Source organism: Amblyomma americanum, chromosome 1 (assembly GCF_052857255.1).
Source record: "Amblyomma americanum isolate KBUSLIRL-KWMA chromosome 1, ASM5285725v1, whole genome shotgun sequence".
Classification (NCBI taxonomy): Eukaryota; Metazoa; Arthropoda; class Arachnida; order Ixodida; family Ixodidae; genus Amblyomma; species Amblyomma americanum.
This window is the reverse complement of record NC_135497.1, coordinates 403,002,743-403,020,384: the sequence shown is the minus strand read 5'-3', so window position 1 is coordinate 403,020,384 and position 17,642 is coordinate 403,002,743. Positions and strand designations below refer to the sequence as shown.

General features: G+C 45.6%; 1 protein-coding gene across 1 annotated transcript in view; it reads left to right on the top strand.

The window, feature by feature from the left end:
* Positions 1 to 17,642, top strand: part of LOC144123944 (uncharacterized) — a 129,328-nt gene that overhangs the window by 85,585 nt on the left and 26,101 nt on the right. Inside the window, exon 5 of the mRNA XM_077656653.1 lies at positions 7,424 to 7,566. Coding sequence (XP_077512779.1) covers positions 7,424 to 7,566 — 143 coding nt within the window. The remainder of the gene's footprint in view (positions 1 to 7,423; positions 7,567 to 17,642) is intronic.

Here is a 17,642-nt window from a genome sequence, read left to right as displayed (position 1 = left end):
AAAATGGTGTCCTGGCTTAAACTATAATTTTAAACTATAAACAAGACTTGAGGCTGTAGCAACCACTCTGTTTGCACATAAAACTATTACGATGTGCTCTGTATATATTGAGCCACAGCTGAAAATAACACTGCTTGACTTAGAGGGTCTTTGAAAGCAGCTACCAGAGCCATACCTGGTGGTTGGCGACTTTAATGCACATTCTTGTTTTTTGGAAGCGAGAAAACTGACGCCAGAGGGCAGCTCATCGAGGATTTTTTTCTATCCACTAATGTCTGTTTGTTGAATTTGTGTAAACCCACATACTGTTCCCCATCCTCGGGGAGAATGAGTGTTTTAGATTTGTCTTTTAGTTTACCGCCTGTTTTTAGCGATCTGAACTGGAGTGTTTTAGACAATCCATATGGAAGCGATCATCTTTCTGTTATAATAGTTCTGTCATCCTCGGCAACAGTTATTTCAACGAAACCGCGGCGTTAGAAACTACATTTAGCTGATTTGGCATTGTTTTAAAAAAAAAGTCCAGTTTACAGGATATAATTTTAGAAAACCACAGCATAGATGAGATAAATGAAATGTTCACAACATGCATTCTTTCTGCTGCACATGTATCAATTTCAAAATCCACAGGAGTGGTGTGCCAGAACCACAAAATTTGGTACACACGGGATTGTAAGGAGGCAAAAAAACTGCAGAATAATGCTTGGGGAGTGTTTCGCAGATACCCAACTCATGAGAACCTTATTTTTTTTCAAAAAGGCAAGAGCACATGCGAGAGGTATCTGGTGCAAGGCAGAGAAAACATCATGGCAAATTTGTGTCTCTTCTATAAACAGCTCAACCACATCAAAAAAAATGTTGAAGCAAGTTCGAAAATTAAATGGCCGCTACTCACCTTTCACAAATCTTCTTTTCACTGCACCTGGTACACAAACGAGTTTAGGGGAACAGGCAGACATATCGGGGGAGCACTTCGCTGTAGTTTCCAGTTCATCCCACTACAGTCGAACGTCGTTATGACGAAGTACCATCGGGACCGTAAATTAGTTTGTTATACTCGATATTCGTTGTAACAGTATGCATAAATATCGGCTCTGACAAATCCACAATTTGGCTCGCGCAAATATTCTAAATACTAAAATGCATTATTCAGGGCTTCGAACCCACTATAGACGAGGTAATCCTTACCTGTCTCCGTATGGTTTGTGGCATTTAAAACAAAATAGAGCGTAGTATAGGAAAGTCGAATTACAAAAGAACAAGGTTCGACAAAACAGGTCTGCATTCGTTTATTTCAAGAAGGATGTGATATTTGTGTGGTGGCTTTTCACAACACTGAGCAGAATAAGGTTTTCCACAGTGTCCATGCACAAGAGGGTCTTTTCTACCTCAGCAGTTTGGTCGTCGGCAGTTTTTCTAAGTAGCCTTTCAGCCTCCTGGCCATGTCCGCGGCATCCGTACTGCTTATTGGTGGTTCATCACGTTCGCTGTCACCTTCGCTATCACTGCTGCTGTTATCCTCGGGGACCACGACGCGATCCAAAATTTCTTGATCCGTCATCTCAGGCGCCACGGCCAAGTTCTCATCGGCCGAAACGAAATTGTCAAATGCGATGCCTGGGAGTGCCAGTCGATCCCAAGTTTGTGCAGCTCTACCAGGCTTTCATCAGGCTGAACTTCGTCTTCGACGGCAGGCAAAACAAAACCGGCATCCGCGAAACAGTTCCTTATTGTTGACTGCCTCACCTCATTCCAAGATCCATACAACATTTCAAGCGTCGTCTTGATGTTGATGGTTGTTGATCTGCGTCGATCGATATCGAAACCCAGTTGCATCATCAAACGCTTCCGGTAATTGCACTTGAGCGAACGGATAATGCCCTTGTCCAACGGTTGCAAAGCAGAAGTTGCATTTGGTGGCAGAAACACCAAACAAACTGCCTTCAGCACGATCGAGACTTTGTGCGCCGAACAGTTGTCCAAGAGCAACAGGACCTTCCTGTGCTGCCTCTCCATGTCCTGGTCGAAATCTTTGAGCCAGTCTTCGAAAAGCTTGGACGTCATCCAGGCCTTTTTGTTAGACAAGTAACAACCTGCAAATTACGGACTCCTTTCAGGCACCTGGGACGTGCAGACTTGCCGATTACGGTGAGTCGTCTTTTGTCTGAGCCATCCATGTTCACGGCAACGACAACCATCACCCGGTCTTTGTTCTTTTTTCCTCCATGGCAGGTTTCATTCTTTACTGCCAGTGACCGCTCTGGCAACAACTTGAAAAACACTCCGGTTTCGTCAACGTTGTACACGTTGCGCTGGTCGTATTCCTGGAGCAGAGGCCGAAAGTCCTCTAGCCACTTTTCACATGTCTCCACGTCGACAGCAGCCCCTTCGCCAGACAATATGTGGCACGCGATCTCGTGTCTGTCTTGAAAACGTGGCAGCCAACCGCTGCTCGCACGAAAATCTTCATGCCTTAGTGCGCAGGCCAGGCTGACGGCCTTCGTTTGAAGAAGTGCTCCCGATACTGGCAAGTTTCGTGCCCTCACGTCGTTAAACCATGAAAGCGAAGCCGCTTCCACGTCCGGATGATGTCCGCTATGTCAGTGTTTGTTATAACGAGGTTCAACTGTATATGCAGTCATTTCTAAAATACAGAAGTATAGGCGAAAAACAAAGGCTCCCAACAAGTGGAGGTGCTAATGAAAAATATTATGGTCTTATTACACTCCAAGAAATCAACACTGTACTGTCTGCTGGTAAGAAAACTGCTCCAGGACCTGACGAAATACACCATGAAATGCTTGCCCATCTTTCCAAGCCTGCTGTAGAGGCACTTTTAAGATTTTTTAACAAAGTATGGGTTTCGGGGAAAATACCTCAAGCCTGGAAAAAAGCTATTATTGTACCGTCCCTTAAACTTGAAAAACCCCCAACCTCTCCCAGCAGTTATAGACCCATCGCCCTGACTAGTTGCCTCGCAAAATCCTTTGAAAGTGTCCTTAATATAAGATTAACGTTAGTCTTTCAATCCTCTGAACTTCTTGATGCCCATCAGTGTGGTTTTAAAAAGATTGCTGCGCAACAGATCACCTAGTCCGTCTTGAAAATACTGTTTGAGAAGCTTTCGTTCATAAGCAACACTGTCTCGCTGTATTTTTTGATTTAGAAAGGGCATACGATACGGCCTGGCGGTTCGGAATTCTTCAAGACCTTGCCGAGCTTGGCATCCGAGAAAGAATGTTGAACTGCCTAAAAGACTTCTTATCTAACCGTTATTCATTTCATGTCCGCCTGGGTACAACCCTTTCGAGGAATTTCATTCAGGAAAATGGAGGACCTCAGGGGTGTATTTTAAGCACAACTCTCTTTGTTGGAAAAATAATACCAAGCTCCGTTATGTACTCAGTCTATGTGGACGACCTTCAAATAGCTTGTACATCCTCCAATGTATCAACATGTGAAAGACAAATACAAATAACAATAAATAAACTGGCAGCATGGGCGGAGAGAAATGGCTTCCGGTTTTGCCCACAGAAATCGGTGGCAATTCTGTTCTCACTCAGACGAGGCATACATACAGATCCCACCCTACTGCCTGAACGAAATAGAGTTACCAGTGAAAAATGAGCATAAATTTCTTGGTATAACATTTGACAAAAAGGTCACTTTCCTACCTCACATAAATGCATTGAAAAAGAAGGCTTCTCGATCCCTAAACATACTCAAAGTGCTGTCGAGAATATACTGTTGAGCAGATAGGACATGCCTCTTACAAATTTATCGCTCTGTAGTCCGCTCCACACTGGATTACGGATGTATAGTGTATGGGTCAGCGAGGCCATCGTACCTTAAACGGCCAGATCCAGTACATAATTTAGGCTTGCGTCTTTCCATTGATGGATACAGGACGTCACCCATAGACAGTCTGTATGCAGAAACGAACGAATCATCATTTACAGACAGAGGAACGATGCTCACGTGTTCCTACATTCTAAAAATCCGTTCGGTACCCAAACACATCTGTCACCAAATAGTCACAAAGTGCCCATCCAGAATACTGTTTAACAACAAACCGCTCTTGCGTTTTGAAGAGATGTGCCAAAATCTCGGCGTACTGGACACATTGCCTGGCATTGCTGGAAGAGTAGATTCACTGCCGCTATGGTACAATTTCCCGGAAATCTATGATCTCACTCTTGCACATTTCAGCAAAAAACAAACTCTACCACAGCATATAATACAAGAATTTTTTGCACTTCAGGATAAATACAGTACTTTCACAGCTTTTTATACAAATGACTCAAAAACAGATCTTTACATTGGAAGTGCAGTCGTACAAGGTAATTGCAATCATACAGTGAGGCTACCATAGTGTGCATCAATCTTCACCGCCGAATGTTACGCCGTGTCTGTAGCGATTGAAAAAATAGTAAGAGAACCTCGCAAACAGCATTATTTACACAGACTCCCTATGTTTACTTACAGCTCTCCACTCTAGAAATGCAGTCATTGCTATGCTTGGTGATATCATACACAACATAGTAATAGCCACAGCTAAAGGACAAGACCTAAAACTCTGCTGGGTACTGAGTCATATCGGAATTAGAGGCAACGAGAGAGCAGACTTCTGTGCTGCTCAAGGACGTGACAAGCAAATAAAGAAAGTAAATATTCCATTAAAAGATAGCATGAACTTAATACATCGTAGCATAAGACATTCAGAATGGTGGTAAATTATTGCATAGGAAAAAAATCAAGGATCCAGTGTCCTGTGTTGTGAACCTCAACAAGTGAGCGAAACAGTAAAAGGCACTTGCGGACTGGTCGTTCAAGCACTATCCTATTTCGTGCGGAAGATATTCCACCTGACCTTCTTGAAAAAAAAAGTAATGAAACAATTCCCCGTAAAAATCAAGATTGGGAGTTGCCTTTTTTCAAATAGAACAAACCTGCAGCCAAAAGTTGTAGGTTATGGTTTTACCATTCCAAGGGCTGCCCAGGATATCATACGGGAGTGACATACGTTAAAGGGGGAGGTAATTTTTGGGCATTGTTCCTCTCCAAGACAAAATAAAAAGAACAAATTGCAGCATTGAGACAGCGATATATTGGTTTCACATAACGTAACACAAAGATTAAATTGCTTAGGTGCTTGTGAGCGAACAAAATCAATTCCTCCAGTGACAAAAAGGAGCGCCGGGCAAATTTTCGAGGTAGCGGCCGCCATCCCTTGCCTTCCGTTGGGGCTGTCACTGAAACAGTGCCACTGATTTCCCTTTGAAAGGTTAAAAATAATTTTCCATTCATTTTTTGCATCTTCATTGGCAGCCAAGTGGTGATGCATTAAAAAAATGGGATAGCTATGTGATAACACCATAAAAAAACAGCGTGACTGTCCTGTTGGCCCCTCTTAGCACTGCAGCATGCGTACTGACGACGCGCTGTTGCTGCTCCAGGAGTCTACGGCAGCGCCGCGGCGCGGCAACCGCTTCTAAAGCCTCATGGGGAGAGCGCTGGTTTTGCCCCTACACAACCTTCTAGAACACTGTACCACCACCCTTACTCCACTTTCTCACCCCACTTCCACCCTCCCGAATTGCCGTCCACCACCCACCCACTCATCTCCGTCGGCCCCAGCCTTCAGAAAAATTCTGTTGCATGTGTGAAGCCTCATCTTTGAGAAAAGCATTCATGAGCCCTTTCAGACTTGCATTATGTTCTGCTATCCAGGAAAATCTGAAAATTTGTTTGTATGCAGGCAAACCTTGATATCACGAAGATGGATATTACAATTTATTGGCTATATCAAACTCTTTGTGAATTCTCAATAGACACATGTAATTTTCACTTGATATATCAAACACGGTTGGCCCTAAAACGAATATATCTAACCCCCCAGTAATAAGCGGCACCCACTCACAAAGGCAGGTGGCACACTTCGCCACTCTACACAGCTGACCGGAGGTGGTGCGGCTAGAGTTTATGTCAAGGTTCACGCTTTGATCTCATGCTAGTGTTGAAATCTCGCACTCGCCAGCTGCGCCAGGGAAGATAGAGCGGTATGGAAGGTTGGTAGGTCAGCATGTGTTGAACCTCTCGCGTTTGTCGACACTACCCCGGAAAGAGTGGTGTAGACAGCTGCGCTATTGCAGTAACTGTCCTGTACTCTTATCGGCCGTCACAGGAGTGAGTGATGAAAATGCCGATAGCTTTCGCTTTGACGTACCATTTTTCATGCAACACAGTTGTGAAGCGGGAAAGCCACCATAGCTGGCTCTTGACCAGCTGGTAGAGCTGTGTGGGGATGCCACTCTAGCTGGTTTTTGACCAACTGGCATTTTTATGTGGGGAAGACAACCTAACTGGCGCTCAGTTCATTTTCGGCTTGTGGAATCACCAAGAATGCCTTCAGAAACTCCACTAAAACTTGCGAAAATGTCTCCCTGTTTCTTTAGTAACATCGTCTGTGTTGTGATGCCTTGACTAACTGAACTGCTCTGCTGTTGTGCGTGTTTTTGATGAAATGTTATGTTATGAACTGTGGCTATATCAGACTATTGCAGTTCTTTATGTGTTTGCTATAATGAGATAACAGAAATGCCTCAAAAATTTTTTAAATTCATGCACACCACGCACTTCCATGCTCATGCGATTCCAGGCCTATCCTAAAGAAAACATTTATGCCCAGTTAATTATTTTTTTTTCAGTAGCTACAGCGACAAAAAATCAACTACAGTGTTTTTGAAAAAATAAAACATTCCACTGCACGAGAGAAGAAAAAAGTTACAGCACCAGACAGCACTTGCTAGGCGCACCATAGAACTTCTTCATGTCAGTCTTTATTTCTTGTTTTTGTAAAGTGATTCTTTTTTTCTAGGCACGAAATGGCCCTACCAATCTGTCGAGCAGGTCTTCCAAATGTTTCAGCATCCTGATCACTGACATCGTGAAAACAGCTCTAGACGCTTCGAAAAAAGTTCCAACAGTTGCGTGCAGAATCGTAGATGCTGAGTCACAGAGTGTGGGTAAAACCATCAAAGTAATCATTGGGGATAAATTCAGCTGCTTTGCAGAATTGTCCCTTCAGATGTATGGCCTTCCCATAATTTTTTTTCGTACTGTCTGTTTCCTGGCACTGTTTTCTTTTGATTTTTATTGCAGTTATACCATTTTGATATGACTCAGTGGGCATGCTTAAAGGTTGGTCAGAGAACGCACATAAATGCATGAAACAAAATGCACTTGAAAGCTGAGTGCCATCCTTGTGTGTATGTCTTTGCCTGATCCCAACCTTTTTGTACTGCCAGGATGGCAAAGTCACCAATCAATCAGCCCAGGGGAAAGGTTTATCTTCGATACAGTGGAACTGACACAGCATGCCTGCAGTATTCAGAGGCCCCTCGTGAGCAATCTTTGCATGCAGGTGGGTGCCCTGGTGTGCGCCCGGCTGGGCTCTGCACGCCGCTGGCCAGCTGTGGTGGTCACGGAGTTTCCATTTGTGGCCAGAGACCAGCTGCACCTGGCCGCCTGTGGGTCTGCTGGCTGGCTGAGTACAGAATCTCCCAGGTGGGTGTCTCGGGGCCACTGGTTTCGTGGGACTGCTCTCTGCCTGAATATATGCTTGGGACGCAGTGTGATACTTACTGGCAGAGTTCCTGAGTGCCAATTTAATGTGTGTTGCAAAAGACTGCAGGTAGGGCACGCTATGAAATCGGCCTTAATTTTGCATTCGCAGCTGTGCGTCTTGTTGTTTGCTTTTGCATAATACTTCATGCAGTCAGTTGCAGTTATGTGCTGTGAGAATCCAAAGCACCATGGTGTGCCTTAGCATTGAGAGGTTGTGTATATGGCACCGTGTGGCGCAGGCAGCCATGGCTGCAGTGGGTTGAAATCGTCTCCTGCATAACAAAAAATGACGCAGATAGGCATGTCCTTTCTCGGTGATCTCAACAGCATTACAGGAAGTTCTACTATAAAATAGAGATTCGTGCTAAGTAGCCCACAGCCGGGCAACGCATGATTGAGGTGTATAAGTGAGCACTGCTGTAAGGTCAGACCTTTACCATTATACTGATATAAATGATGTGCTATGATTGCCTGCACGACACAAGGGCCGTCAGGTGCATTTTGTCTTGGTTTCTAAGACATGTATATCAACAATGTTATGTGTGTCCTGTGTTTCTGCTGCAATTATAAACAAAAGTGGGATGATACACTGTATCATACTGTAACGTGATTGCATAGGTGTAACTAGCCAGACTGATTCTTGTAGCGTTAGCAGATCCGGGTAAATGCATAGTGCTGGAGCTCAATATATGTGACGGAGGTGGCCCGAAGGTTGACACTTCTTTTTTTCCATTACCCAGAAAAAACTCACCGTCGTCTATCCGGCCTCCCTCTGCCTTGGAGTGCTGCCAGACGAACGCGTCATGGAAGGATCCGGGTCAGCGCGTGTCCGCGGCCAGAATGCGCATGTTTACGCCACAGATCTGATAAAAAACACGCACAGCATGAACTTTCTCCCGTTTTCGAGGCCTGCACTTGTAGCCAAACTCATGCGGTCAAAAACAGTGGCTATGGTCTACTCACTGTCATGTTCGCAGCATAGAACCCCTTGCGGCTTGTACGTAGCACTGCCTCGTGGCTCCCTGACTGCGATGAGTGTGCAATCGACACACCCGACGATGCCGGGGATGTTGCCACGGCGAAAGTTTAGGCAAAGGAAGCTCTCCTTCGCCTCCGCCTTCTGTTCGGGTCTCCCAGAAAGCAAACACACCCCTTCTGTGATGCAGCATTGACATTGGTCTCCGCCTTCCGCTGCAAACACTTGTTTACAGTTGGTTCGGCTGCACCGATGTTTTCTTCATTTCGTACAGTGCCTTAACACCCATCAGTGGTAAAGAAGCGCAGCGCGCACAGCACCTGCCACTCCACTGACAGCACACTCATCCACACACCTCCCAGTTCAACAGCGAGTTCGTCGCATAGCCACTCTGCAGTCTCCTTCCTAAGTCGAAGCGTCAAAATAATTCGTCCCATGCGTCAAAATCGTCTTCATGCACCCCCCTACACCGTTGCTCGCTGGGCCACCCGCGTATTAGATGCTGTAAACAGCCGCCATTTTCGCTCACAAAGATTGTGAACAGTTTAGGAGCTACCTTTTTCACTTTTAATTTTAAGTCTGCATAATTAGGCGCGCAACATCATCACTTCAGCAGTGTTCACTACGTAAATAGAAGCCGCTGGTGACGCAAAAATCGTCGGCCAAGGCCGACCAATAGGAGCGGGCAATATGGCAGCATTATGAGCGTTTTAGTAGTGTTTTATGATTGACAGCGGTACAGAATACAGCCCCTGTGCAGCATGTCATCCTTAGGAGGACGTCATGCATTCTTTAAGCACCAAGGTTTCTCCACTTTTCTGATAATCGGCAGTGGGTGTTTCTGACTGCCGGACATATTTGTGCCAAACAGAACGGTTACTCTGTCCTTAGGTTGTTTTTTTCCCGTGACTATAGCATCCTTTGGGGCAAGTGTCTTTGTTGCAGCATTTTATAAAATGATGCGGCCTCATCCAAGTTGTAAACATCGTCCTCCGCGTACTGCTGAAGCAATGGAGCCAATGTCGACAACATTGGTGTCGACGCTTCAACTTTCGCCGCACACTGTCACGAACGTGAGGTTATTGTGGTCTTTAAATCTTGACAGCCAGGCATTGCTGCATGTGAATTCTTCATGGCGCAGCCGCAGTGCAAGCTCGTTGGTTTTTTCGCGCAGCAGCGTGCCATTCACAGGCAGGCGTGCTGCATTTGCATGCTGAAGCCACTTTATCAAGGCGTCTTCAACATCCAGATACTTTGGAAAACGAATCCTTGTCTGCTTCGTTGAATGCGTCTTCCCATAGGCCTCGAGGATCTTTGTCTTATTCTTCAATATCATCAAAAGGGTCGATAGAGGCGCCTTGTGCTTTTCTGCCAGCTGTGTTTTGGAGCTCGTTTTTTTTCAGCCTCATCATTTAGGCGCACTTTCTGGTAGGGAGTCAGAGTTTTGTACTTCGTCATTTTCTTCACACCAATACCGCACCTGTGGTCAAGAATAACTAGCAGAGCACAGAACACGTCTGGGTGCAGAACCTAACAATCAAAACACCATGAGCACTGCCTGCCACAAGCTAGACAAAGAAACAACAAAAACGTAACTAGAAAAATTGTGACCTAGTGTCACCTGGTTGTCGCTCTATCAACTAAAGCTAGCCTTCAAGACTGGTATGATCTGAATGCGGGGTCATTGAGGCACAACAAAGCACCAGAAACAGAAAGTTGATTTAGACTGCCACCTAGCTACTGCTCCTGCAACTGAACTGGCCTTCGAGACTGGCAATGCTTGGTGCTGATCACTGAGGCATCAAAAAATCTCGGAGGTCACGATCAAAACAGAAGAATTATCCAGGTAGGGGCGTGCTGGCTGTTCCAATTGTCCGGCAAAATTCGCATGGAAAATGTTGGAACCACCGCAAACCTTCGAATTACGCGGGATTTTGAATAAATTAACGAGGGTTTACTGTATGTCTTCCAGAACGCTCAGGGCCTCATAAAGCCTTTCAGAGCCATCACCACCATCAATCTGACTATGCCCACTGCACGGCAACGGCCTCTCCCATGTCTCTCCAATTAACCCTATTCTTTGCCAGCTGCACATAGTTCCCAAGATCACACGCGTTGGCATCTTCGGAACTCTGCTGTTCACTCCCTAAAGCTTCTTCAACGATTTCGCTGTCGGTGAGATGGTCGGCAACAGCAACGTTACTGTCAATTGCGGCATAATCGCACAGCTGAACATTCGGTGGCAGAATGCTTTTATAGTCTCTTCTTTGTAGTTGGCGTCTGGTTCATCCACATAGGTGGTGCCAGTGCCCTCAGTGAAACCACTGTGTTTGAATTACTGCAGGTGGTGTATTGCGCCACACATGCACTAATATATGCATTGCACTAAAAAGAGTGATGTCATACTTTTGACCAGCTTCCAGACATAACAACATGTGTTCAAGCACCTGCTTGCTGTACAGGGTTTTAGGTACTGAATTATTCGCTTATCCATGGGTTGGAGGGAAGCAGTGGTGTTAGGAGGCAGAAAGAGAAGCTCGGTATTCTCCAGCCCTGACACGTTGTGTGCACTGCAGCTGTCAAGGACAAGCAGTGCCTTGTGTTCTTTCGCACAAAAGTTGCGGTCTAGTTGGCATAGCCAGGCTTGAAATATTTCGGATGTCATCCAAGCATTTTTGTTGGATCGGTAGTCTGTGGGTAGCTGTTTTATATTCTTGAAGCACTGCGGTTTCTGCGATTTTCCAATAACCAGCCGCGGGCAGCCGCTCTGTGCCTGCCACATTCGCAGCAAACAAAACTGTCACCCTGTTCTTACTTTGCTTGCCGCTGATGTAAGGGTCTTCTTTAAAAGCGAGTGTGTTCTGTGGCAGGGCCTTGTAGAAAAGTGCCATCTCATCGGCATTAAATACGTTGCAGGACTCATAAGCAGCAAGGTGCCTTGGCAGCTCAGTCCTCCAATTGTTTTCCACACTTGCATCCACAGCACCTTTCTCGCCACAGACACTGCGGAAGACCAAGTTATGCCTCTTCTTGAAGCGGTCAGACCACCCTTCTGATGCACTGAAACCTTTGATGTCCATCATTAGGGCATAGTTTTCTGCTTGTGCGCAGATGAGAGTTCCGCTCAAGGGCAGCTGTGAATTTCGCGCATTCACAATCTATCGAAGCAGTGCTTCTTCCAGCTTCGATTGCACTGCCGTTCGGTGTCCCTTCCGCTTGTCGGAGAACTGTTGCCCATCGTAAGCTTGCAAAATTTGAGCTTCATTTTTCATGTATGAGCTCAGCATGCTCCGTTAAATCTTGTCATGATGGCCTGTCGTGGAATTCCTTCCTTGATAGCCTTCAATATTTCGACCTTCCCTGCAAAGTCCTTCGCCACATACTTCGGCCCCTTTGCTGGTGACCATCGCAGGAGCCGAAGAACGCAGGTAATGGGATTGTTGCAGAGAAGAACACTGTTCACACACCACCTCCAGCACCTGCACATCTTGCTCCACGGCGCATACAGGAAAAAAAAAATTGTCGAGGCGCAGCGGCGCAGCCCAACAAAAAACAAAAAATAACCCATCCTCTGTCTTCTTGGCTGATGTTTACAGCGATGCGGATGGCGCCTTTACATTTCGGTTTAAGACCAGCGCTGCTCCCAGTATCATCATCAGCAGCTCACCTCCACTGCACTCATGGCATGCCTGTACACATGCAAGCTCTGCCACATGTCCGAATTGACCGAAGGACGGCCAAATTTGTCCAGATTAACGGGAGGTGTACGTAAATAGAATAGTATATGTGGTTGGTGGGACTGGATAGGCTGTCTGAAGAGGTTTTACTGTACGAACCTCCTTAAATTTATTCTTTGAACCTCACACCAGGTTATAGGAAAACATCTTAATATGGCAAACGTAAGCAATCGTGTACAGTCAAACCCGGATATACCAAACTTGAAGGTGATCATGAATTAGTTCGATGTATTCATAATTCGATACATATAAAAATGGCTATAGATATGCTTATCTGTAAGCTAGGAGCAAGAATGCGCTGCGTTGCACCCATGCTAGTGACGCGCTTTTTACAGCGGCCTGCAGTCTTCTGGTGTGCGGGCAGCACATAGCGCTCAGTAAGCGTTGCTAGGCCTAACCTGCTTAGCATCGAAGCTGCAGCAGACTGTCCTTTGGGGCTAGCCATTGCCTATCATGAGATGACGGTCCTGTTACCAGTGCAGTACAAATAGCATAATTGCTCATTAAAATTAAGCCACAGTTGGTTCCCGCAACACCTTCGGCAACGAAGCATGCCAGGTGAAGTCTGCCGCTAGGCTTCTGTCAAATATGTTGGCTTTGTTACAGGACAGCGATGTGTTGTGAAAAATGAGTACCATAGAATGAAGGCCACCCTCCAGCACAGTGCCCTTTTCACCTCGTTAACATGGGCAGGTGCCTAATGCCGTGCAGCCGACCTGTCTCTGTGTGCAAAAAGTGATCGAAGAATCCTGTTAGGAAAAGTGCCATTTCCAGGGGGATGGCACGAAGTTTGATATATCTAACGACCGTCGAAATTGGAGTTCAATGTACTACACAACTTTCCAGCACTTTTATGCAGTATTTTGAAGGGGATAATTTGTACGACACATATTTTCAGGGGGTTAATTTCTGTGTTTGATAGAGCCAATAATTCTAAATATCGTGGATCGATATATCCAGGCTTGACTGTACTAAGTGTTCTGAAGCAACAAGAGGCTATCATTTGATTTGTTTTTAAGATAGTCCACCTGAAAATGGCCATGCATTCAATAACGTGTCAAAGGCAGAGAATCCAACAAATCGTGAAATATGTTTGGCCGAAGGCAAACTGATGGCATGAAATCAGACACCACAAGCTAAACGAAAGTTTTTAAGCAATTAAACTTACCATATCTTGATGCGTATTATACAATATTGGTGTGAAGGCAGAGGACGGCCACAAATTATTACTGTTGAAGCCCAAAACATTTTAAATCTTGACTTCTTTTGAAGCGCTGATCCTCTCTCGGATGGTGTCGAGGTGGCCGTCATGGGGCCTTCCTAAAAATTTGCGTATGGTCAAATGAATAAATGTATTTGGTGGTTGGCGCTAGTCCTTATCATTAGTGTTTTGTGTGTTTAAGGGGGCTCACCAGCAACAAGACAAATCTGATTTCAACTTTTTGTGTCGATAGGTGGCAGCACTTAAGTATCACAAAAAGGAAGCAACTTCTATTTCCCCTATAGGCATGTAAATTTCACCGTGACACGAAAGTATTAGTTTTTCTGCCCACAAAAAGCAGAGCTGAGAACTTTGTAGATATGTAGCCAAAGCTGGGGACTGAAGCACCTAAGAATTAACCCCTCTCAAGCCATTAAGAAAAGAAAAAAAAGTGGTTGGGGTCAGAGAATGGACCATTTTCCAGTCGCCACCATTCTGTCTGCCTATAGAGGAAATACATTTTCCAATTTGGGTCCCCTAAGCTCCCTCGCATCTTTTCTGTGAAAATTCATTTACAGTGGTAGGGTGGGGCATACAGGCTGCAGCTAAGAGCAATGCTGGTTTCACCTAGCCAGAGCAGGTAAGTGTGGGTCATCTTTTGACACACCTTGGACACACCTCTCCTTCTGCACTTCATATGTTTATTCCGTGACGAACCTGACTGCGTTTTCTTCGATGACCGCCGAGCACATTTCTTGCTATCGCCGCCGCCGATTTCTTCAGTTTATTTATGGGTGCTGGTGAGCCCAATAACAAGTTTGTTTCAGTTCTCTGCTCATCTGTTTATTCACTGGATTGTCACCACCTCGTGACAACATTTAACTGAATTACAGCAGAAATACTTTCTTTCATGTCTCCTTCAGTGCTTATAATTTCATAACGAAAGAAATCAAAGTTGGGTAAAAGGGGGAGAGGTGTGGTTTTTAAAAGCACTGAGATCATCCTGTTGCTACTCATGGTGATTTTGGACGCAAGTTTCGCCCTTGCACAAGCGAGTTCCTACTGTTTTCGACGAGGTTGCTATTAATGGTTAAGAATAATAATAATTGCAATCTGCATAGAAGAAAAGATGGGAAATCACACCACAAGGTCGAGCAAAAAAAGGAAGGCAGAAATGCTTTAGAAATACAGCCCAAGCAAGAAGAAAAGGAAAGAAGTCAAGTTCGTCGAAATTCTGAGAAACACCTGTGCACACGAACACACGGACAAGCATGATGTTGGTGATAGTGTAGTAGCGACAAAATAGGCTGATAACATATGGAGCCACATCGCACCAGTTAAATTTGCTGCGAATTTCAAATCCCCGCAGAAAATACATAACTTTTAGAGCCTGTAAAATGCAAACACTAGGTTCGATATGGATGAAAATTCCGGCTAAATAGTCACGAAAGAAAAAGAAGAAATGTTGCGGGTGAAATCTTGATATTTAGCTTATTTTTTTACGAGATGACATGAAAGACTAACATATGTAAAAGCACAATTTTTCTGGATATTTACTTCTGGTTTGTAAAAAAAGAAACTGAAAAAATAAAATCTGTCCATATCATTTCCTCTATTCACTAAAGAAGAAAACGATGCTACAAGCCTCATGAAAATTGAACTATATTCAGACACGTTATAGCTTCTGAAAGTTCTCATGTATTTGCTATGGACACTGTCACTGGTGAACCCTCTTAATGCTGCACAGTCAGCACATGCATGGATGAGCTTTCAAAGCAAGGCCTTGACCTTTTGAAGGGTGCCTTTGTTCCAAGGCCAATATAGAATAACTCTTCTGAGATGAGAGTTCAGTTACACTGTTAGTAATGCATTTCTCTTCTTTTAAGGGCTCATTCACACTTGAGAGTTGCAGAGGTCGCAATCGGTCGTGTTGGTCGAAAAGCGACAGTCGCAATCGGTCGTGTTGGTCGAAAAGCGACAGTCGCGGACCAGTCGCTCGCTGCTCGATTTTGCAGCCCAGCGACTGCGAGTCGCAAACCGCTGAACCAATCAGCGAGCAAGCTGAGCTTTCAGCAACGATGCCGCTCGCGGGTGCGCCGAGCGACGAGCTCCGCTATCCGCTCCTTGGCTGCTGTAGTCATCGCTAAGCCAAGCCGGTTTCACATCGATGCCACAGCTGAGGGTGTTTCGGAAATGACCAGCGCTGTAATCAAGATGCTACTTTTGTCACGGCTTTATTGCGAACACCGTCTCATGATTATATAAAAATATGCTCGATTTCCGCAACGCCTTCTGCAGCGGATAAAGCAGACGCCAGGCGATCGAGCCGCTTTGGGCAATAGCAGCAAAGCTGCTATGAGAAGAAATTTGCTTGTATCCAACAGCTCGGTATTGGCCAACGACCCCCAAAACTGATTCATTTTTGAATTTCTACTTTCCAGAGCATCGTATGAACACGAGCAAACCACATTGTAGCGAACTTTTCTCACGCTAGCGGCTGGCGTCCAGGCTGGCTGGCAGGCCGCTTGTACATACGGCCGCAGTGCACGTTGCCGCTATATCTCCCTCTTCGCTCAGGTGGTCGCAGCACATTGCTAATACCGAGGGACCAGAGCACTTTCGAGGGCCAAGCACAAGCACAGGAGACGCGGCCAAAGCAGACGAAACTCTCGAAAGCGTGCGAACGGCATCATTCCCAAGAGTTCTCATTTCAAACGAGAATCGAACGAGAAGGCGACCCGCAGGTCGCCCTTGGAAGTGTGAACATCGGTGTTGTCAAACTGCGGTGTAGTCGCAGGTGACTGTTGGCATCCGACTCTCAAGTGTGAATCAGCTCTGAAAAGAGGGCCATTGTGAGGTTTGACACCTGGTTACCCAAGAGTGCATCCTTTGAAGTTGTGGCGAGACAAGTGCTGCAGATGGACTACTTTGACTGCACAGAAGTGCGAGTGCTTGCAAATGTTGTTGTTGGTCAGTGGCCACCTCTGACTGTGGTTGCAGCTTGGTCTTGAGAGCACTTGTGGTGCGCTTGTGTAATGTGACCAACGTGCGCCTGAGACTTGAGCTAGCAAGGCTTTGTTGGCACCTCACTGGCAGCAAAATCAAACACCAGAGAGAAGTGTCCTGCCTGGCATTTAGAAACTGTGTAAACAGGAGTCAACGCACCTGGCAGTTCGCAGGCAGAGGGACCAGTTTGAGTGCACACAGTGCAACAAGCAGAATGATTCACATTTAACTGTGCAATGAAGGTGTTTAATTTCCTGCATATTAAACCTCTCTGCTCAGAGCAAAGCAGCTGGACTAATCTTTCCTCTATGTACAGTAAAAGCTTGTACAGTCAAACCCCTGCTACAACGAACGCTACGACAGCGAAATTTCTGCCACAACCAAGTATTTTCGAATCCCCGTCAGCAAACCATACAAGGAAACGCAATTATTTCCCCAGACAATGAACAATTTTTAGAGTGAGGTTCCGCATCAAGAAAATTTTTGAGTAAGTGGCTGATTTTTTGTTCTTTTTTGCATCCACGTATGCCTATGTATCTTGTTGGGTTTCACCAAAAACGGCTGTTAAAGACAGTTTCTATAGTGCAGCTGACATTCCGTGTGGAATCAGAATTAATGGGCACGTATGAGCTGTGGGGTTTTTATAAGGGAGGATAAATATGTTCTCCCCGCTTAACCATGACTGACACAGTTCAGTAGTGCCAGACCCCACCCCATGATCGCGTACGCTACCGAGTGCATGATGGCCACGGCGGCCCTTGCTTTGAGGGAGGCAAAAGAACAACACTCTGGCTGACACAAACAGGCATTTATTGCTACAACAGCACTAGCTATCAACAAAATACGCTACGGAATCGAGTTCGTCCGACTGACCAGCACGGTTACGAGCGAACGTTCGCCCATGTTAGGGCAAGAGAGAAACTCCGAGGCTGGACGGGACAAGCTGGCAGGGAAATGTTCCCACCACAGGGCCTCGCACCGCTGGTGGAGAATGGAGAGCCGCGCCAAACAGTCCGTGCACGCAGTGTTCCTGAGCCGGAGAGAGTCCTCTCCCATGTGTGCATGCAGCAGTCACGCCGTCCGTGATGTTCTTGTC